The sequence below is a fragment of the Calliphora vicina genome, chromosome 2, assembly GCF_958450345.1.
Source record: "Calliphora vicina chromosome 2, idCalVici1.1, whole genome shotgun sequence".
Classification (NCBI taxonomy): Eukaryota; Metazoa; Arthropoda; class Insecta; order Diptera; family Calliphoridae; genus Calliphora; species Calliphora vicina.
The window spans coordinates 132,550,011-132,574,008 of NC_088781.1; the positions used below are offsets into that span (position 1 = coordinate 132,550,011).

Here is a 23,998-nt window from a genome sequence, read left to right on the forward strand (position 1 = left end):
AGAACTAGAACAGAACTAGAACAGAACTAGAACAGAACTAGAACAGAACTAGAACAGAACTAGAACAGAACTAGAACAGAACTAGAACAGAACTAGAACAGAACTAGAACAGAACTAGAACAGAACTAGAACAGAACTAGAACAGAACTAGAACAGAACTAGAACAGAACTAGAACAGAACTAGAACAGAACTAGAACAGAACTAGAACAGAACTAGAACAGAACTAGAACAGAACTAGAACAGAACTAGAACAGAACTAGAACAGAACTAGAACAGAACTAGAACAGAACTAGAACAGAACTAGAACAGAACTAGAACAGAACTAGAACAGAACTAGAACAGAACTAGAACTAGAACAGAACTAGAACAGAACTAGAACAGAACTAGAACAGAACTAGAACAGAACTAGAACAGAACTAGAACAGAACTAGAACAGAACTAGAACAGAACTAGAACAGAACTAGAACAGAACTAGAACAGAACTAGAACAGAACTAGAACAGAACTAGAACAGAACTAGAACAGAACTAGAACAGAACTAGAACAGAACTAGAACAGAACTAGAACAGAACTAGAACAGAACTAGAACAGAACTAGAACAGAACTAGAACAGAACTAGAACAGAACTAGAACAGAACTAGAACAGAACTAGAACAGAACTAGAACAGAACTAGAACAGAACTAGAACTAGCTGTATAAGAAAGACTTTAACAAGAAATTCTTGAATTTTGCCTTAAATTATACTTTTTTTTTGAATAAATTTCTAGCAATAAAACTTAAATTTAACTAAATTATTTTGCATCAAAATAGAAATTATTCGAAAAGAAACATTTTGTACTCACCGAATCTAGAGTTGTATCAATATTGCCATTTGGACGATCCGCTAATGTGGTCTCTTTCAAATTAATCTTCACATGATTGGCAGCCGAGGTGGTAGCACCACCCCGTTGGGGTTTTGTGGCATCCAGCAGAACCTTCAGCGAGGCGATGGCATGTAATTGTGTTGCCTTTTCGTCCACCTTGCCTGGAACATCATCTTTGTCATTGTCATTGTTGTGTTGAATGGGTTTTTTAGTTTTTAATTTTAGTTTCAGTGTTTTTTTTTATTTTTTAAAATTTAATTTAAGGAATTTAATTGAATTGAATTTTTAAACGGAATAATAGTAGAAATTATTGAAAAAAAAATTTCAATTTATTTTGGAGAAATAGAGACAAAAATTTTAATTGCACAGTGACCATTTTGTAATTGTTTTAAGTTAAAAAAAAAGAAATAAACAAGTGAGTTGTTTTATTTTGAGATTGAATTCAATTGAGTTTGGAAAACGGAAAATCCAAGTTGATTTTTATTATTAAAATATATATATTTATTTTTATTGTATTTTTGAAAAATTATAAAAAATAGAAGAAGAAAAAAAGAAAACAAGAATTTTAATCGATTAAAAAAATCGAATTAAATAATTGAGTTTTTAAACGTTGCAAAAATTTGTTTTTTAATTTTTATTTTTTTTTTTAAAAGAAAATATAAACTAAAGTTAAAATTATAAAAGGTTTTTTTTGGTAAGTATTTTAGAAAAAAGATTTTTTTTTATTGGAATTAATATATTTGGAAAAATAAAATAATTTTTGTGTTTTTTCTATAGAGTAAGTATATAGAGCTAATCAGTTATGGAGATAGTTTTTTTTGTTGTTTAAATATTTATGATTAAGTTAAAGATTAAAGAAAATAACACTACTAAAGAGTAAAGAGAGTAATAAAAAAGAGAGCTACTTTTAAAAAAACAGCCAAAGCTGAGAGAGATTTTAAACGATTAACAGTTAAGAAAAGGGAGAGTAAGAGAGTTTAAAGGAGAGAGGGAGTTAAGTTTAAAACAGAATTAATTAGCCATAAATTAATGTAAAGAGGGAGAGAGTTTAAAGAATAGTTACAGACATAAAATATGATTTAAGGTTTTTGAGAGCAAAAGGTAATAGATAAATTAATTTAATCAAAGGTTAAAGCTGGTTTAGAGGAGATTTAGTAAGTGTTTAAAGTGGGAGACAGAGTTTAAACTAAGTTTAGACTTATTAAAAGACACAGTTAAGTTTTAAACTAAGTTTTAGTTAGAGATAAACATAAAAAAATTCATAAGTTTTGCATTTTAACAAACATCAAATCAATTAAAATTAAAAAAAATTATAATTATTAAAAATATTTCTTTGGATTAATTCAATATATTCTCTTGGTAGCAAAATTCGTCTTTTTTCAATGGCAAATTGTTTAAAAAAAATAATAATAATAAAAAAAAATAGATTTTTTCACTACAATTAGAGTTTCCACTACATATATTTACCACGCCACGGCCAAAAACTTTTGATTTCATACGAGTTTTGGTTAATGTTTCATTTTGTCTTTTTTTTTTTTTTTGCAATTTTTTTTTTTTTTTTTTGATATTTCTTGGTGGAGGGAAAGGGTTAGAATAAAAATGTAATGTTGAGCTGCTTTAAGTTGGTTAGAAAAGTTAACAAGTATATAAATTGTGGTTGGTCTACTGGTTGGTTGGTTAAGCGTTTTATTTGTTTTTAATTGAATTGAAAATGTATTGCATATTTTGAAGAGCATAATAGGCTAATATGGGGTGTAAGTAGGAATGTAAGTAAGGGGGTGTATAACACACATGGCTCGGAAGAAAGGATATTGTAACTCTAGGAAAGTGTCTAAACTAAACTTTACATACAAAAAGTTTGGTGTGGTTTTTTTTTATTATTATTATATTTTACATCTAATATCTAAGCTGTAAATTAGTGGGTTTAGCTAAACTTTAAGTACTTATTTACTTAAGTAAAGGGAGTTGCTTTCTATTCTATAATTAAAAGCTTTAGCTAGTGTTTTTTGTAACTACTACTTTTCCTTTTTAATTTCATAAAGCTTTTTGTAAAGGTGATTTGTTTTGGGGGGATAAAAGGATTCAAATTTATAGGATTCAGTTCTAGGATTTATTTTTTTTTAAAAATCTTAAAATTTCCTTTCCTATTAATAGTTTTTATAAACAAATATTTATATTTAAAGCTAAATATATTACAATTTAATTATTATATATTTAAAGCTTTTTTATCATTATAAGCATTAACAAAACTCAAATAGTTTTTAAAGCAAATTTATTTTTCATCACAAAATTTGAACCAGTTTAGTTAAACAACAACATGCCAATTAACTTTTAAAAAGCAAACAAACAATTTAACTACTTTATAATATAAATAAAATATACAAAATAGCCATACAATTAATAATACTTAACTTACTTATTTTCTAACTTAAGCTTTAATAAAAGCTTTTACCTAAAGGAACCAATATACATCCAAATACTTCCATATATAACTAATTTTTATACAAATTGCTTTAGTAGGATCATAAATCTTTAATTTTTGTGTTAAAGCCAACAATTATTTAAAATTGAACAGGATAATTTTGACAAACATTTAAAAAAAAAATTCAACTTTGAAGCCTAAAAGTGTACTACGATTTTTATTGTTAATTATTGAAATGTATAGAAATATAGACACAATTTAGTTTAGTTGTTATCTCTATAATTTGAAAGATTTCTATGCACAACATAAAAAGTTATAAATAATTTTGTAAAATTATACTGGAATTAATATTAATCATACGTCATGTAGGTGAAAAATTTAATAATTTTTAATAACTCCTGTAAAAAGCTAAAATAATGCAAATTAAAGTTTGGTTTGAGTATAGAGGAAAGTTTAAAGCAATTCTAAACTGGTTTACAGTCAAATCCCATAATTAGTCAATTAAAAATATTACTTTAAATGTAGTAAATTTTTATATTATTCAAAAAAATTCTTTTGTAAACATTAATTCTTACAAAAATATCTATAATTTAGCTTGAATGTGTAAAATCATGGCAAAATAATCTAAAAATCGTAATTTTCAACTTTGAAGCCTAAAAGTCTACTACGATTTTCGTTATTAATCATTATAAAGTATTTCAATGAAATTCTTATTCAGTTTCGATATAATCTGTTTAATTCGAAATATTTCTATTGAATACATCAAAAGTTATAAACAGTTTTGTAAAGTTAAAGAGAAATTAATATTAATCATACGTCATGTAGGTGAAAAATTTAATAATTTTTAATAACTCCTGTAAAAAGCTAAAATAATGCAAATTAAAGTTTGGTTTGAGAGGAAAGTTTAAAGCAATTCTAAACCGGTTTACAGTCAAATCCCATAATTAGTCAATTAAAAATATTACTTTAAATGTAGTAAATTTTTATATTATTCAAAAAATCCTTTTGTAAACATTAATTCTTACAAAAATATCTATAATTAAGTTTAAATGTGTAAATCATAGAAAAATAACCTAAAAATCGTAATTTTCAAATTTGAAGCCTAAAAGTCTACTACGTTTTCCGTTATTTATCTCCATAAAGTATTTAAATACAATTCTTATTCAGTTTCAATATCATCTGTTTAATTCGAAATATTTCTATTGAATACAACAAAAGTTGTAAACAGTTTTGTAAAGTTAAAAAGGAATTAATATTAATCATACGTCATGTATGTGAAAATCACAAAAATATTAAAAACTCCTGTTTAAGGCTAAAATAGTACAAATTACATTAAGTTGGAGGATAAAGGGTAGTTAAGGGATATGTACACAGATTTTTAATTAAAGCTAATCATTATTCAATTTTAAATAGGGCTTTATAGGAAGTAAATTTTAAAAAAAATTTCAAAAATTGATTGTGAAAATGGTTTGTTATAAAGTTTTATTATTTTTATGCTTAAACATGTAAAATTAAGAAAGATGGACTTAAATAACAAGACTTTCAAGTAGTTTTCCACTTTGCTGCCTTAAATAACCTAAAAATCGTAATTTTCAACTTTGAAGCCTAAAAGTCTACTACGATTTTCGTTATTAATCATTATAAAGTATTTCAATGAAATTCTTATTCAGTTTCGATATAATCTGTTTAATTCGAAATATTTCTATTGAATACATCAAAAGTTATAAACAGTTTTGTAAAGTTAAACAGGAATTAATATTAATCATACGCCATGTATAAGTAAATTTCAAAACTATGAAAAAAAAATCATATAAAAAGCTAACAGATTAAAAAGTAAATTTAAGTTAGGCCAATTTTAACCATATTTTGTGTAAAATCTAACAATTAAACAATTCTAAGTAGAGATTTACATGAGTACCCTAAAATTATTAAAAATTAATATGAGTATTATAAAATTTTCTATTTTGAAGCTTAAAAGTATACAACGATTTTCATTTATAATTGGTAAAAGGTGTTTAAATGAAATACTCATTCAGTTTTGATTTAATTTGAGTAATTTGAAGGATTTCTATTGAGTGCATCAAAAGTTATAAACAGTTTTGTTAAGTTAAAGAGGAATTAATATTAATCATACGTCATGTATAAGTAAATTTCAAAAATATTAAAAAAATCATATAAAAAGCTAACAGATTAAAAAGTTAAGTTAAGTTAGGGCAATTATATCTATATTTTGAGTAAAATCCAACAATTAATCAATTCTAAATAGATATTTACGTGAGTAGCTCAAAATTTTCAAGTTTGAAGCCTAAAAGTATACAACGATTTTCGATTTTTTTGGTAAAAGAAACATAAATGAAATTCCCATTTAGTTTTTATTTAGAAGGTGTAATTTGAAAGATTTCCATTAAGTTCTTACAAAGTTATTGCCAGTTTTGTAAAACTGTAAAGGAATTAATATAAATCATACGCCATGGTATGTGAAAATTTTTAAAATCTTGAAAAATTCTCCCAAAATGCAAAAATATTAAAAATAAATTGCATTAGAATAAATATTGAGGCAATCTTAAGGAAACTATTATTAGATTTTGAATTAATTCAAAGAATGTTTTTTTTTTAAAGAAGTAAATTTTTGTAAAATTTTTAAAAAATTTTAGTTAGAGATTTTTTCATTCAAAAATCATTTGTTTATTTAAATGTGTAAATTTAGACAAAAAAATCTGAAAAACATGATTTAAAAGTAATTTTAATTTTTGAAACCTAAAAGTATACTACGATTTTTGTTACTAATCCAAAAAAGGTATAGAAATAAAATTCTCATTTAGTTCTGGTTTCATTTGTGAAATTTGAAAGACTTCCCTTAATTTAATCCAAAGTTATCGTAAGTTTTGCAAAGTTATTAAGGAATTAATATCAATCATACGTAATATAAGAAAAATTCAAAAAATCTAAAAGAATTAGTTTTAAAAGCTAAAATATTAAAAAAGTAATGGAATGTACGGGTAGCAGCTAACTTATGACAACTTTAGCCAAATTTTTTTTTGAATTCATGAATTAGAAATAGCTGTACAAGTGTTAAAAAGAAGCAAGTTTTCTTTTTTAATTTTATTATGGCTTTGTAATATTCTTAATGTCTTTATAAATATTTATCTTGTCTAGTTTATAGCTGTCTACTTAAAATAATTTATACATTTCTCTCCAGCAATAATTTCTAATAATTATCTTTTCATAAATATAAATACTACTTAAAATATGCTTTAAATTCTACATATGCCTTAAAAGTATGCTATTAATAATAACAGCAAATAAATTACATTACTTGATATACAACAATATAATGGTTACAGCAAAAGCTAAGGATGGTATTTAATTATAAACATATAAATATATTTTTATATACATGTGTGTGTGTTTTTTTTTTACACAAAAATAATATAAATAAAAATCTATGATAATTTGTTAATGTGTCAAATAAATGAAGGTCATAAAACTTATTATAATAACCATATCTATACAACAAGCCTAAAAGTACGCTATACAAAATGATTTATCACAAATAAAAAAAGAAATATTTGGTTTTTTTCATTTCATTCTCTCATGCCTGAAATGGTAAATGGAGTATGTACAAAGGAAGCAGAAGAAAGAAAAAAAAACACAGATAATAGCAAAGTCAATAGGAAACCATTAACATTTTTTTTCTTTCTTTTTTTGTTACTTTTTCTATGAAATTTTTTTTTCCCATATAGAAAAGGCAGGGATATAAAGAGAATAAAATAAATAATTTTTCGTAAAAGGCAAAATGTAAATGAATCACATTTCGTTTGTTATTAAAGGCTTTTAATAAATATATACATTAGGGTAATGTTTTATTTTTTATTCGATTTTGAGGGTCCTTCTAGCCTCTTGCTAGAAACTAACTTTTTTTTTAAAAAATGTTAACAATTTAAATAATTTTTTTAAGATTTATTAAATTTTCACATACATGGCGTATGATTAATATTAATTCCTTTTTAACTTTATAAAACTTTCTTTAACTTTTTAAGAACTCCATAGAAATCTTTACAATTACAGAGACTAAAAAGAAACTGAATGATAATTCAATTTCTATACTCCTTAGTGTTATAAAACGAAAACTGTAGTATACTTTTAGGCTTGAAAATTTAATATTACTTGATTGTTAGGTTTTTCCAAGTTTAATTACTTTAATGTACAAATTTAAGCATAAAAATAATACAGTTTGGAACAAAATATATTTACAATAAATTTTCAATAATTTTTGTGAAAAATTGCTACTTATAAAGCCTTATTTAAAATTGGCTAATTGTTGGCTTGAACTCAAACTATATAATATAGTTTCTGTTAACTTCTCTCTAGCCTTAAACCACCTTCACTTTTTAATATTTTAGCTTTTTAAATAACCTTTTTAAGATTTATTAAATTTTCACATACATGACGTATGATTAATATTAATTCCTCTACAGTTTTACAAAACTGTCTATAACTTCTTAAGAATTAAATGAAAACCTTTCAAATTTGACATATTAAATAAAAACTAAATGGGAATTTCAGTTGTACAATTTTTAAAAATTAATAACAAAAATCGTAGTAATCTTTTAGGCTTCGAAGTTGGAATTAAATTTTAAGAAAATTTAATTTTACTTTTAAAAAACAAGTATCGGATTTACTTCATATTTGATAATTGTTTCCTTAATATTGTTTTAATCTTCGCAGCCATACAATTTATTTTTAATATTTTAGCATTTTGAGCGATTTTTTCAAGATTTTATAAATTTTCACGTACCATGGCGTATGATTAATATTAATTCCTCTAAAGTTTTACAAAACAGGCAATAACTTTGTAAGAACTTAATGGAAATCTTTAAAATTGCACATATTAAATCAAAACTAAATGAGATTTCCATTTGTACAATTTCTAAAAATTAATAACAAAAATCGTAGTAGACTTTTAGGCTTCAAAGTTGAAATTAATATTTTTTTCAGCTTTTTTTGCTTAAATTTACACATTTAAGTAAACAAATGATATATTTTTGAAAGAAAGCAACTTTAACAAAAATTTTAAGAAAATTTACTTTTACTTTTAAAAAACCAGTATCGGATTTAATTTAAAATCTTAGGATAGTTTCCTTAATATTGCCTTAATATTCGCAACCATACTTTTTATTTTTAATATTTTAGCATTTTGAGCAATTTGTTCAAGATTTTATAAATTTTCACGTACCATGTCGTATGATTAATATTAATTCCTTAATAGTTTTATGAAAGTGTCAATAACTTTTGCTGCACTCAATAGAAATCTTTCAAATTGCTCATATTAAATTAAAATTAAATAAGAATTTCATTTGTAAAATTTTTAAAAATTAATTACAAAAATCGTAGTAGACTTTTAGGGTCCAAAGTTGGAATTAATGTATTTTCAGGTTGTTTTAACTAAATTTACGGATTTAAGTAAACAAATGATATATTTTTGAAAGAAAGCAACTCTAACAAAAATTTTAAGAAAATTTACTTCATTTAAAAAATCATTCTCAGATTTAATTCAAAATCTGATGATAGTTTCCTTAAGATTGTCTCAATATTTACAACCATACTTTTTAATTTTAATATTTTAGGATTTTGAGCGATTTTTTCAAGATTTTATAAATTTTCACGTACCATGTCGTATGATTAATATTAATTCCTTAATAGTTTTATGAAAGTGTCAATAACTTTTGCTACACTCAATGGAAATCTTTCAAATTGCTCATATTAAATTAAAACTAAATAAGAATTTCATTTGTAAATTTTTTAAAAATTAATTACAAAAATCGTAGTAGACTTTTAGGCTTCAAAGTTGGAATTAATGTATTTTCAGGTTGTTTTAACTAAATTTACCGATTTAAGTTGGAATTTCAGGTTCTTTTGCCTAAATTTACGGATTTAAGTAAACAAATGATATATTTTTGAAAGAAAGCAACTCTAACAAAAATTTTAAGAAAATTTACTTCATTTAAAAAATTATTCTCAGATGTAATTCAAAATCTGATGATAGTTTCCTTAAGATTGTCTCAATATTTGCAACCATACTTTTTATTTTTAATATTTTAGCATTTTCGGTGATTTCTTCAAGATTTCATAAATTTTCACATACCATGGCGTATGATTAATATTAATTGCATAATAGTTTTACGAAGCTGCCAATAACTTTTGCTGCACTCAATGGAAATCTTTCAAATTACACATATTAAATCAGAACTAAATGAGAATTTCATTTGTAAAATTTTTAAAAATTAATAACAAAAATCGTAGTAGACTTTTAGGCTTCAAAGTTGAAATTAATGTATTTTCAGGTTGTTTTAACTAAATTTACGGATTTAAGCGAGCTTTAACTTAAAATCTGTTAAAAGTTTTCTCAAAATTGCTCCAATTGATATACTCATACACTTTATTTTAAAATATTTTTGGTTTTTAAACTATTTTTTTAAGATTTATTAAATTTTCACTTACACTTTCTTATAGTTTTACACAAAGTAATCTTTCTATTACTTTTAATGTATTGAATTGAAATTGTTCAAATTGCAGAGATTCAATTTAGACTGCATAAGCAACTCATTTTAATACTCTATAGTGTTTGATAACGAAAATCGTAGAATACTTTTAGGCTTCAAAGTTTAAAATTATTTCCATTTTCACTTACACTTTCTCATAGTTTTACAAATCTTTCGATTACTTTTAACCTGTTTAATAGAAATTGTTCAAATTACAGAAATTCAATTTAAACTGCATAAGCAACTTATGTCTATACTCTATACTAATTGATAACGAAAATCGTAGAATACTTCTAGGATTCAAAGTTTAAAATTATGTTTTTCACTTTGAAGCCTAAAAGTATACTACGATTTTTGTTATTAATTACCAGAGAGTATATAAATAAATTGCTCAAACAGTTTTGATTAACTGTGTAATTTGAAAGATTTCTATGAAGAAAATAAAAAGTTATAAAAAATTTTGTAAAATTATCAAAAAATTAATATCAATCATACGCCATGTATGTGAAAATTTCATAAAACTTAAAAAACAGCATTAAAAAGCTAAACTATTAAAACATTTAGTAAGTTTCTAGCAAGAGGCTAGTTTAAAGTAACTACAAACAGATTTTTACATCAAGGCCTGAATTATTAAAACGAATTTGAAAAAAAAAAAAATTCTTAAAGATAATAATTCTGTTGTTTTCAATTTTCATAACATATTTCTTAGTTTTCCTAGACACTATTTAGTAATAATAGTAATTCTTTTAAAATAATATAAATTTATTAAAAAATTGTGTTGCCTACTTTTAGGCATTGATTATATAACCTAATGAAACTCTACTTTAAGGCTTATTTAAGCAATTTCTTTATCTCTCTTCAACTATATATTTATTTAACAACCCCTCCTTAATTTCAAATATTCCCTTTTGTTTGTTCTGTCTTTCAGTCTTTCAAATCTTTAACGTCATCTTGTGTGTGTGTGTGTGTTTTTTTTGTCTACTATTTCAATCTTAACGAGCAAATAATGTAACGCCTTTTTCATGTTTTCTGGTGTGTGTATAAACTTTTTCTTTGTATCTTTGAAATAAATTTCCAGCTATTTTTATGGTATTTATACATTCGAACAGACAATCACACCATCCAAAAAAGTCTTATCATTTATATTTGTTGGTTTATTTTTGTGGTTTTACCCCAAAAATTTTATTAAAGCAAAGCAATGAGTTTGATATTAATAAAAAAAACTGAATTGTCTTAAGATTTTAACTTTCAGTTCTATATGTTGGTTTATTTTTTTTTTTAGCAAATGTACTTAAACTATTGTTTCTGTTTTAAAATGTTCTCTGCTCTCTTCTGTTCTCTTATTTTCCTTTAATTTTTGTTATTGTTGGCAATTTTTTTGTTGTTCAACTTTGTTTAATAATTCCTTTTTGTTGAATTGTTCTACAAAAGCCTAAAAGTAGGCTATGGTTTTTGTATGTATGTATACATTTCCAGCAAACTAAATGTAGGCTATGGTTTCTTTTTTTTATACAATTATATTATTTTCAAATCGTTTGTTTTCTGTTTTTTTAACTTCTTTTGTGAATTTTTATAGTTGTTTTTTATTTTTTTTTGTTTTACATTTTGTGGTTTTTCCTTATTTTCTTATTTATTTTTTGTTGGGTTTTTCCGAATTAGTTTCTTTTTTCTTTCCTTGTGGCAATATTTATTGCTGGTGACCATTGCAAGTATTTGTGTCTGGGGAGTCGTAAATATAAATGGTTTTCTATTACACAAAAAGAAGTTAAAAAGAATTTGTGTAGCATTGTTTAAGGCAGTTTTTTTTTATTTTGAAGTTGTCACTGCCTAAAGTATTTTCTTAGTTTTTGCTTTGATGAAGGGGGGGATTTAAGGAATTTCTGAGAAAAATTAATTTAATTTAAAATGAAAACAAATCATTTGAACATATATTTTATTAAAAAAAAAGAAGGAGATAAAGATTTAAAAAAAAGAAAAGGGAAAAATTTTAGCAAAAAGCTTTTTAAAGAAAACCACAAATTACAAAATTAAAACATTAAAGCTGATTTTTTATGTAAAAGCAAGGAGTAATAAATAAAAATAACTTTACTTTTCTTTAGGTTTTCAAATATAACTAAAATTTTAAGTTTGACGCCTAAAAGTATACCACGAATTTTGCGGGTATTTATTATATTGTAAAGAAATATTGAAATCATTTAGTTTAGTTGTAATCTGTGTAATTTGAAAGATTTCTATTCACAACATAAAGAGTTATATACAATTTTGTAAATTTATAAAGAAATTAATATTACTCATACGTCACATATATGAATAATTCAAATATCTTTAAAAAACTCATATAAAATCTAAAATATTTACAAGTAAAAATGGTTTGAGGATAGAAAGAATTTGACAGCAACAATAAACAGATTTTGAAGTTAGTCCAGCAATTATTCAAAATTAAAAACAGCTTTAATTAAAGAAAATTTTCACAGAAATTTTAATATTTTGTTATTGTGGATGGTTTTTCGAAAGCTATATGAAATGAGAAAATTTATTCAAAGGATTTTGCAAAAAAATAACTTTCTAGTAATTTTTCAACTTTGAAGCCTAAAAGTATACTACAATTTTTGTTGAAAAGTATTAAATTGTAAAGAAATATTGAAATCATTTAGTTAAGTGTTGATATGTGTAATTTGAAAGACTTCGCGTCACAACATAAAGAGTTATATACAATTTTGTAAATTTATAAAGAAATTAATATTAATCATACGCCTTAGAAGTGAAAATTCAATTAATTAAAAAAAAATCATTTAAAAAGCTAAAATATTAAAAACTGAATATTAAAAACTGAATAGAATTAAGAATACAGCATTTAAAAACAGAATTTTAGAAAAATTCAACAAAACATCAATTCTAAATACAGCTTTATATGAAGTAAATTTTTCCAAAATCTTTAAAAAATTCTTTAAATATAGTTCCATTTAAAATAATATTATTTTTTTGCTTAAATGTACAAATTTAGCCAGAATAACCAGCAATATCAAGTTTTAATGTTTAAAGCCTAAAAGTCTACTATGAAATTTATTATTATGCTCTAAAAAGTCTACAAATGAAATTCCAATTTAGTTTTAATTTTATCTGTGTAATTTGAAAGATTTCTATTCGCAACATAACAAGTTATAAGCAGTTTTGTAAAACTATCAAGGAATTAATATTAATCATACGCCATGTATAAGTAAATTTCAAAAATATTAAAAAAAAATCATATAAAAAGGCAAATGATTAAAAATTGAAGTTAAGTTAGGGCAATTTTAACTGTATTTTGAGTAAAATCCAACAATTAATCAATTCTAAATAGAGATTTACATGGGTAACCAAAAATTTTCCACTTTGAAGCCTAAAAGTATACAACGATTTTCGTTTTTATTTCTTAAAAGGAACATAAATGAAATTCCCATTTAGTTTTAATTTAGTATGTGTAATTTGAAAGATTTCTATTGATTGCAGCAAAAGTTATTGACATTTTCGTAAAATTATTAAGGAATTAATATTAATCATACGTCATGTATGTGAAAAATCAATAAATCTTAAAAAAATCATTTAAAAAGCTAAAATATTGCAAATTTAAGTAAGTTTCTAGCAAGAGGCTAATTTAAGGAAGCAATAAACTAAATTTACTTCAATCTAGCAATTAATTAATTTCTTGAAATAAAGTAAATTTTTATAAAATTGTTCAAAATTATTTAGGTCAAAAGCCATTTTCCAATAAATAACATATTAAGTTCCTTAAGTGTGGAATTTGTATCAATAGATTATAAAAAATATAAGTACCAGGTATTTTTGAACTTTGAAGCCTAAAAGTATACTACGATTTTTGTTACTTATCATTATAAAGTAAACAAATAAAATGTTTATTTTGTTTTGTTGTAATCTGTGTAATTTGAAAGTTTTCTATTAAATAATAGCAAAGTTATGAACATTTTTGTAAAATTATAGATAAATAATATCAATCATACGCCTTGTAGTTGAAAATTTAATAAATCTTTAAAATTTGGTATACAAAGCTAAAATAATAAAAAAGTAAAGGGGATTGTAAGTAGAAGCTTGTTTAAGACATATTTTAAAAACATTTGGAATTAAATTCAGGCATTATAGGGATTTATAAAAACGATTAAATGAGGTTTTGTTATATTTTGTTTTAAATTTTATTTGCAGCTTTAAAATCTGCTCTATACAAATCATTTAATATTATTATTATTTGCATGCCTTCCTTTACTGTTTTAAATTCATAAAATTTTCAAATCCTTTTTTTATTTATGAATTTTTAATTTTAAACTTTCTTAGATTGTTCTTTACAATGTTTCCTTTGAATAATTTTACAAAACTTATTAACTACATCGTGTAGCACTTTATCTATAGATTTGCTACACTCTTTGCCTTTAACTTGCTCTTACCATAATTAATGATGCATTAAAATAATTATTACTAAATAATTTATAGTAACAGTGTTACTAAGAGAGACGACAGCAAGAGAGTGAAAACAAAAGGCAACTTTATAAATTTATTACCTAACAAGCCATTAGAGTTCTTAATAGAATTATTACAAGAGCTTTTTAACACTCACTATTGTTCGTTTAAACACAATGCTGCTTACAAATTGTAAACAATAGAACTGGAAAACTAGTTTTTTGTTAATTATGTTTATGAAAATCAAAAAAAAAATTAAGCAAAAATATGTTAAGTTTGATGTCTTAACAAATATTACAGTTTTTGTGAATAATTATTGTAGTGAAGAGCATTGAAATTATCATTTAGTTTTTATTTAATCTACAAAATTTCAAAAAATTCTATGGGTGAAATAAAATGTTATAGTTAGTTATGTAAAATTACACAGGAATTAATATTAATCATACGCCTGCATGGAAAAATATGTTAAGACATACATTTCTGCTGTAACTATAGGTCTGATTAGCACACAATGTTTAGGAAAGTTATAGAGCGGGGCTTAAGCTTTCATAAAATTACAAAAAAAAAAATTAAAACATTTTGAAAAATAAATATTCCAGGCGTATGAAGAAAATCTTGAATTTTTTTTTCAAATTTTGATTTTTTTAATTTTTCATTCAACATGAATTTTAAAACGATCCTGTTATATTTTTAAGTAAATAAGATGTTAATAAACAAAAAGCTTGTTTAATTTTTATTTTCTATAATTTTGTTCCTTAAATTTCCCGTATTTTGCATTAAATTAATAATTTTTCAAAAACAAATACACTAGGCGTATGATTGATATTAATTACAAGGTTGCTGTATAGAAATCCTTATAACATTTGTTAGGAAAGAGATAATAAGCAGCAGTAAATGGGGATTTCAAGCCAATAAAATCAAATTCATAATTCATGTGGCTCGTTATAGCAACAGAAATAAGAAAATTTTTTTCTTATAATTATGCATTTTAACAAACAAGAATTTTTGGTTTTGTATTAAAATAATTAACAAAAAAAATTACTTTTAACCTGTTCTTTTTCTTAATCCATCGTAATTTTTATATCAGCCCAATTATGAAAAAAATAATTCCCCGGGAGTTTTTTCCCTTTTCTCATTTATCCTATTCAAATTCTTGTTAAAAAAATGAACAGGGAAAAAACTCCCGGGGAATGTTTTTTCATAATTTGGCTGTATATTTATGCTTCTAAAACGTTTGTTTAAGGATTTCTTATATTTTTCGTTTTCATGGCGTATGAGTGATATTAATTCCTCAATAATTTTACCAAACTGTGTAAAACTCTTTACATACTCAAGGTAAATCTCTAAAATTTTACAGATTGAACATAATTCAAATAAACAATGCAATGCTAAATGCACTTTCAGCAGATGAGGCAAAAATCACAGAACATTTCAAGGATTTAAAACAAGCAAATTATAAAAATGTTTACCAAAATACAATAACAATTGAATTTTCAAAAATACATACACTTGACGTATGCTAAATATTAATAACGAGGTTTTGGTATAAAAATTTCTTAAATTTTCCAGATTTTGCTTAAAGTTAACCATTTTTGAAAAATAAATATTCCAGACGTATGATTAATATTAATTATTAGGTTGTATTATAAAAATCCTTATAACTTTTAATAGAATCAATCAAATAACTAGCAGTAAATATGGTTTGAATGATGAAAATCTATATTTTAATATCAAATAATTATAATTCAAAGTAGTTATTTCATAACCCTAAGATTGTTATCAAGTAGAAAGAAAAAAAATCTAAAAATATTTTTTTTTTTAATTTTTCAAAAATTATTTTCCAAATATTTTATAATCTTAGTTAATGAAGAAAATAATCTTCTAAATAAAATGTCAGCTATATTTTCAAAAATGTTTCCTTTTAAAACTGCTTGACTTGCCTTATAAAGAGACTTTTTACGGTTTTGGAATTTATCTTATATTTAAAAAAATGTACCATATTTTATTGCCTTTTGCCACCCAATACAGTAAACTGATTTAAAGTTTATGCCATTATTTAGTTGTGCTAGCATCAGTAGTAGTATTTAAACTTTATTTATTAAAAAAATATGCAAAATGTTTGGTACTTTTACAGCTAGAAAAACATAAGCATTATAATTTAAAACTTACTAAAACAATGTTTGGTGTTAGTTTTGAAAATAACAGTAAATTATGGTTTCTAAAAAATAGAAAAAGTACAAACAATATTTAAATAATGTTTTTACACATGCTTAAAATGTTATATGAGGAAATTTTAGTATAAATATCAACATATTGAAGATTTCTTGAGTATTAAACAAATTTATTTTGTTAAATATTTTGAACTACAATAGGTATCATGGAAAGATTTTTACTTTATTTCATTAATTTATCTATACTTTATAGTTCAGCCAAATCTTTGCTTATTTACATAAACTTTAGGCTTTTAATTTTTTTCACGCTTGAGGTGGCCTACTTTGATAGCCTCTTGCTCACTTGCTATCGAAATTGCTAGATTGTAGTTACAATTTTATTAAGGCTTATGCCCTTCTTAATAGTTTTCTTATAGAACATTTTTTAATCGGTTCAGTAGTTTAGTAGATATATATGTATTAATATTTTATCTAGGGGTGTCGTATGATTAATATTAATTATTGACAAATTTTACAAAATCCTTTATAACTTTTGCTATATTCAAAAGAAATCTTTCAAATTATATAAATGGCAGCTAAACTAAATAAACATTTTATTTCTATACCCTTTAAATAATTATGGCAATAATTGTAGAACAATTTAAGGATTTATTTCAGGAAAGAACATTTTTTTTTGTAATTTTTAAAATTTTTTATTAATGTTTATTTTCCAGTAATACCAGTAATACAAATGAATTTTCATTAATTTCTCTATAGTTTATAGTTCAGCCAAATCTCTGCTTAGTTACATAAGCTTTAGGCTTTTAATTTTTTTTCACACTTGAGGTGACCTACTTATATAGACTACAGCTTACGTTGTAATACAATAGAGGGTCATACGCCATGAAGTCCAAAATATAAAAAATCCTTAAAAATTAATTTTAGAAGCATAAATAAATAAAAATTAAATTGGATTAAGAATTAGAACAGGTTAAAAGTAACTTTTTGGTGTTAATTATTTTAATAAGAAATATTTTTTTTTTTTGAAATTATTAAAAATTTATGTGAATTAAAAAAATTAATTTATTTTAGAATTCATTTTTGAATTCATTATAATATTTAAATTTTCTTTCAAAATTATTTTGTTTTTGAGTTTGGAAATTTTTTTAATTTTTTTTATCTTACCATTTTAAACCTCTAAATTGTTTAACGATTATTGTCATTCTTGCTTAAAGTGTTTGTTTATGAATAGCTCATTTAGTTTAGATTTATTATGTGCAATTTTAGAGTTATACCTTGAATACATAGAAAGTTATTGATAGTTTTGTAAAATTATTGAGGAATTAATATTAATCATACGCCTTGATGAAGAAAAATTAAGAAATCTTAAAAAACTGGTTTTAGAATCATAAATATATAAAAATTATGATGGATTAAGAATAAGAACAAGTTGAAAGTTATATTTTTGTGTTAAATATTTTAATAAGAAATAAAAAAATTTCTTTCGACATTTTCAAAAAATTATGTGATTTAAAAAAAATTTAATTTTTTATAGAATTCACATTGAAATTTATTATAATGTCTAAATTTTCTTTCAAAATTATTTTGTTTTTGAATTTGGAAATTTTTTATTTTTTTTCTGTATCTTACCATTTTAAACCCCTAAAGAGTTTAACGATTATTGCTATTCTTGCTTAAAGTGTTTGTTTATGAATTTCTTATTTAGTTCAGAATTAATCGGTGTAATTTGAGAGATATACCTTGAATACAAAGAAAGTTATTGATAGTTTTGTAAAATTATTGAGGAATTAATATCAATCATACGCCTTGATGAAGAACAATTTATAAATCTTTAAAAACTGGTTTTAAAAGCTTCAACATTAAGCAAATATGTAGCGGTTTGGGTAGCAATATATATTAGGAAGCTAAGGACATATTTTTGGCTAAATCAGTAGATTAATTATTTAAACTAAAGCACTTTAGTGAATTTACTTTTAGAATTAAAAAAAATATAAAAACAAATTCTTATTAGCATTTATAATGTTTAAATATTTGATTCCTCAAGGTTTTTTATAATTATTTAAAATTTTAGTTTATTTTATTTTCAGAACTGTCTTATACTCTTAAATAAACCTTCATTTTTGATTTTAGTTTGCTTTTATATTGATTTTTATCCTGTTATGTTTATCAACCCTTATTAAAACACTTTGATTTTGTTTGTTTAATAATTAATTAAGATGTTTTTTTAATTGAAACATCTATGGCTATCATGAAAATCAACATGAGTCATGTTTTTTTTCTCTTGATTTTTCTCATGTGTGAAATTTTTCAGCACTTAAGTCTACACCTTCATAGCTGCTCTGGCGTTTGTGTCTAATAAACTAAAAGCTTTAGTTTAATGAAGGCAAATATTGTTAGAATATAAAAAACAAATCTGTGTCAATTAGTTTATATTTTCAGGCTAAATAAGCAATTTTATTGATTGGTTCTTGTTATAATTTAAAATTTTTTTTCTCTCTACTAGAATTTTTGCGTATTTTTTTTTTACTTTTGAAAATCTTTCCCCCCTTCTTTTTCTAAATGTTTGCCATTATTTAAAATGCATTCAGGCATTAATTGTTTGCTGTATAGGCCTGCATTTTATAGCTAAATAATTATACAATGGCCATTATTTGTACAATGAGAGGCGGAAGAAGGGTTAAGAGAAAAAAGTTTTTGTTTAAATAATAATAAATTAGTAATGCAAAGTTATCATAAACAGCAGCAACAACAAAACATTTATTTGTATATTTTTAGGTTTTAAATTGCTAACTCAAAAATATGTTGGCTATTTTTAGTTTTTCTCTATAATAACAACAGCTGTAATGAATTGTTACTGGATTTATAATGAAAAATATTGTATTTTTCTCAGTAATAATCAAAATTCTTTTAAGGTTTGTTACTAGGAAATAAACAGCAAAAAAAGTTTTTAAAAAATTTAAAATTTTTTTTCTTGAAATAAGCGATTAAATTGTTCTATGATTATTACTATTATTACTTAAAAGGTTTATAAATAAAATGTCTATTTAGTTTAGCTGTCATCTATATAATTTGAACGATTTCTTTTGAGTACGGCAAAAGTTATAAAGGCTTTTGTAAAACTTGTCAATAATTAATATTAATCATACGCCACCTCTAGCTAAAATATTAATAAACATATATCTACTAAATTACTAAACCGATTGAAAAATTTTCTATAAAAAAACTATTAAGAAGGACATAAGCTTTTATAAAATTGTAACTACAATCTCTTTGTTTGAATACCACGTGAGCTGTAAGCTATCAAAGTAGGCCACCTCAAGAGTGAAAATAATTAAAAATCTAAAGCTTATGCAACTAAGCAGAGATTTGGCTGAACTATAAAGTATAGAGAAATTAATGAAATAAAGTTAAAATCTTGCCAAGTTACCTATTGTAGTTCAAAATATTTAACAAAATATTTTTTTTTTTTTAATACACAAAATATTTCTCAATATTTATACTAAAATTTTTTCTATAACATTTTAAGCATGTGGAAAAAGATTATTTAAATATTGTTTGCAATTTTCTATTGTTTAAAAACCATGATTTACTGTTATTTTCAAAACTAACACCAAACATTGTTTTAGTAAGTTTTAAATTATTATGCCTATGTTTTTCTAGCTGTAAAAGTACCAAACATTTGGCATATTTTTTTAATAAATAAAGTGTATATGTTAGCGTGATGCACAACTATAAAAAGGCATAAACTTTAAACAAGTTTACTGTTTTGGGTGGTTAAAAGTAATAAAATGATGTAAAAAACTGTGAAAAGTCTCTTAATAAGAAGATTCAAGCAGTTTAAAATGGAAATATTTTTGAAAATATATTTAAAAGATTATTTACTTCATTAACTAAGATTATACAATATTAGCTGCATAATTATTGAAAATCTAGAAAAAAAAAATATTTAAAAATTTTTTTTTCTTTCTACTTGGTAACAATCTTAGTGTTATGAAATAACTACTTTGAATTATAATTATTTGATATTAAAATATAGATTTTCATCTTTCAAACCACATTTACTGCTAGTTATTTGATTGATTCTATTAAAAGTTATAAGGATTTTTATAATACAACCTAATAATTAATATTAATCACACGTTTGGAATATTTATTTTTAAAAAATGGTTAATTTGAACCAAAATCTGGAAAATTTAAGAAATTTTTATACCAAAACCTCGTTATTAATATTTAGCATACGCGAAGTGTATGTATTTTTTGAAAATTCAATTGTTGTTGTATTTTGGTAAACATTTTTATGATTTGCTCGTTTTAAATCCATAAAATGCTCTATGATTTTTGCTTCATATACTGGAAGTGTTTAGCAGTGAACTGTTTATTTGCATTAGGTTCAATCTGTAAAATTTTAGAGATTTAGCTTGAGTACATAAAGACTTATACAGAGTTTGGTAAAATTATTGAGGAATTAATATCAATCATACGCCATGAAGGCGAAAAATATAAAAAAAATTCTTAAACACACGTTTTAGAAGCATAAATATACAGCCCAATTATGAAAAAAATTCCACGGGAGTTTTTTCGTTTTTCGTTTTTTTAACATAGAATTTGAATAGGCAAAATGAGAAAAGGGAAAAAAATCCCGGGGAATTTTTTTCATAATTGGGCTGATATAAAAATTACGATGGATTAAGAAAAAGAACAGCTTAAAAGTAACTTTTTATGTTAATTATTTTAATACAAATCCAAAAATTCTTGTGTGTTAAAATGCATAATTATAAGAAAAAAAATTTCTTATTTCTGTTGCTATAACGAGCCACATGAAATAATTATTTTCAATTGCCACATTTTAAAGCTTGATTTATTGGCTTGAAATTCCCATTTACTGCTGCTTATTATCTCACTCCTAACAAAAGTTATAATGATTTCTATACAGCAACCTCATAATTAATATCACTCATACGCCAAGTGTATGTATTTTTGATAAATCATTAATTTGATGCCAAATAAGGGAAATTTAAGGTAAAAAGTTATTCAAAATTAAAACTAAACAAGTTTTCTTTATTAATTCTTATTAACATAGTGATAAATCTACAAGAGTCGTATTGAAATTCAAGTTATAAGAAAATTATTCAACAAAAGTTAAGATTTTGTAATGAAATTTATATTGTACTGAATAAAAAACAATTATAAATGTTGTTTTGATAAACTTTAAAAAATTTCTGTGAATTAAAAAAATTTTTTAAATTTTTTAAATTAAAAAATAAAAGCAGAATTTTAATATTTTCACTACTATAACATAAATATAATATATCAGAAATATTTATAAAATTAAAGAGCATAAATAAAATAAAAAAAAATTATTTCAGATTTTCTTGTTCCTGTTGCTATAACGAGTAACATGAAATAATTATTTTCAATTATCACACTTTGAAACCAGGTTTATTGGCTTGAAACAACCCTTTACAGCTGCTTATTATGTCTTTCCTAACAAAAGTTATAAGGATTTCTGTACAACAACCTCGTAATTAATATTAATCATACGACTACAGCAAGTATTTTTGATAAATCATAAATTAAAGCCAAATACGGGAAATTTAAGGAACAAAAATTATAGAAAATAAAAATTAAACAAGTTTTTGTTTTATTAACACCTAATTTACTTAAAAATATAACAGGATCGTTTTAAAATTTATGTTGAATGAAATATTCAAAAATCAAATTTCAAAAAAAATTTAAGATTTTCTAAAATTTTGCTAAAGATATTAATAATCAAAATGTGCTGAAAAAGAAAATAAAGAAAACAATTCAAATTTGTTTTTATCTGATCAAAAATTTATTAGATTATTATTAACTCAATGTTAAGCTTTTTTTAATGTTTATATATTTTCTTATTTCATTCATATATCTTAATCGTAAAAAACAATTGTTTACAATTACCACTCCTCGAAACGCAATTTCTTAGCTTTTAAATTAATTTTCAATATAGTTATTAAGATGTTTGTATTAAAAGTTATAAGGATATTTATAAAACAAACTCGAAATTAATATCAATCATACGACTGATTATTTATTTTAAAAAAAATTCGTTTAATTACAATAAAAGCTCCAAAATATTGGCATAAACATGAAGTACTTTTAATATATTGATTGTATAAATGTAATAAAACATATTTATGAAATAAACTATAAAAAATATTTTTTTTTCTAATTTACTTTTTCTTTCTTCAGTTCCTATTTAATATTTTTCCTTTCAAATTTAAAGTTTTAAAAATAAATCTTTAAAACTTTAAGACTTGGCTTTTAGACGCCTTTTACATATTTGCTTTATTTTGCTTAGATCAAAAGTTATAAGGATTTTTGTACAACAACCTCTGAATTAATATTAATCATACGCCTACATTATTTATTTAAAAGAAAACTTGTTAATTAACTGCCACTTGGAAATTTTATAGAAATCAGCTAAACTTTTAACTTATTTATTTTAAACTTGCACATATCTATAGGCGTTTTGAAAATTATAGTCTTTAAAACCAAATTTATTTCATATTTTTCATAAATGTTTAAATATTAAAAACAAACTTGCTGAAACATCAAAATTTACTTAAAATCTTTATGTATTTTTCAGTATTTATACAATATTATTTTATGACAGCCTAAAGGTAGGCTTTTAAAAACTTTATTAGCTTATGACACTGTTTTTGTTTTTTTGTGAGCAGCTATTAAGCAAAATTACAACGAACACACACTAAAATATTTATGATGATTTTTTTATATATAACGCCTAAAAGTATGCTATAAATGTTTAAAGCTTAATATAACCAATAAATCCTTTTGTTTCGGGTGTTTGGTATGAAAAAAAAACATGTATTTTTATTAAAAGATTTAATAGCCTTACATAGTTTTTGCAGTAAAACAGAAAATCCCTTTTGGTTAATGTCAGCCAGCACAATATATAAGTGAAATAAGCCCATCAATAAATGTTACAAAAGTGAGAAAAACAAATTTCAAAACAAACTGTTGTATTTATTTAAAAGTTTATTTGTGTATGTTGTTTTGTGATAAATATTTACAGCAGCCTTATAAACAAAATGACACAACAATAAATTCACTGTTAAAGTGACATTTTTAAAATATTTTACAAATATAAACACACGCTCACTCAGACATTTAGTCAATCAACCGCCTTTGAGGGTGAGTGATGTTGTGTTGTGGAACAGTATTTGAATTGACACTTAGCAGCAGGGAAATATAAACTATTAAAAAGCCAGCTCCTAAAAATATGCTACAGGAAAAATGTCATTTTGCTTAATACAAAACATACATCATCATGATGGTATGTATGTATGTTTGCTTGTTGTCAATTACTGTTACTTACTGTTGTTTACTCTCCTGCATCTCTTTAGTTCCCTCTCTGCCCTAAACAAAGAGTTTCTTGACTATATAAGTAACAGTTTTGTATTGTATGTATGGTTGTATTGAAAGTGTGCTGTGTTTAGTTATTACCCATCATTCAAATTTATTTAGTTCATTTACCTTTGTTTGCTTTTTAGT

At 23.4% G+C, this 23,998-nt stretch overlaps 1 protein-coding gene across 1 annotated transcript in view; it reads right to left on the reverse strand.

Moving 5' to 3' along the window:
- Window positions 1–23,998, reverse strand: part of Nckx30C — a 219,254-nt gene that overhangs the window by 55,242 nt on the left and 140,014 nt on the right. Inside the window, exon 4 of the mRNA XM_065500403.1 lies at window positions 843–1,024. Within this exon, the coding sequence (XP_065356475.1) occupies window positions 843–1,024 (182 nt within the window). The remainder of the gene's footprint in view (window positions 1–842; window positions 1,025–23,998) is intronic.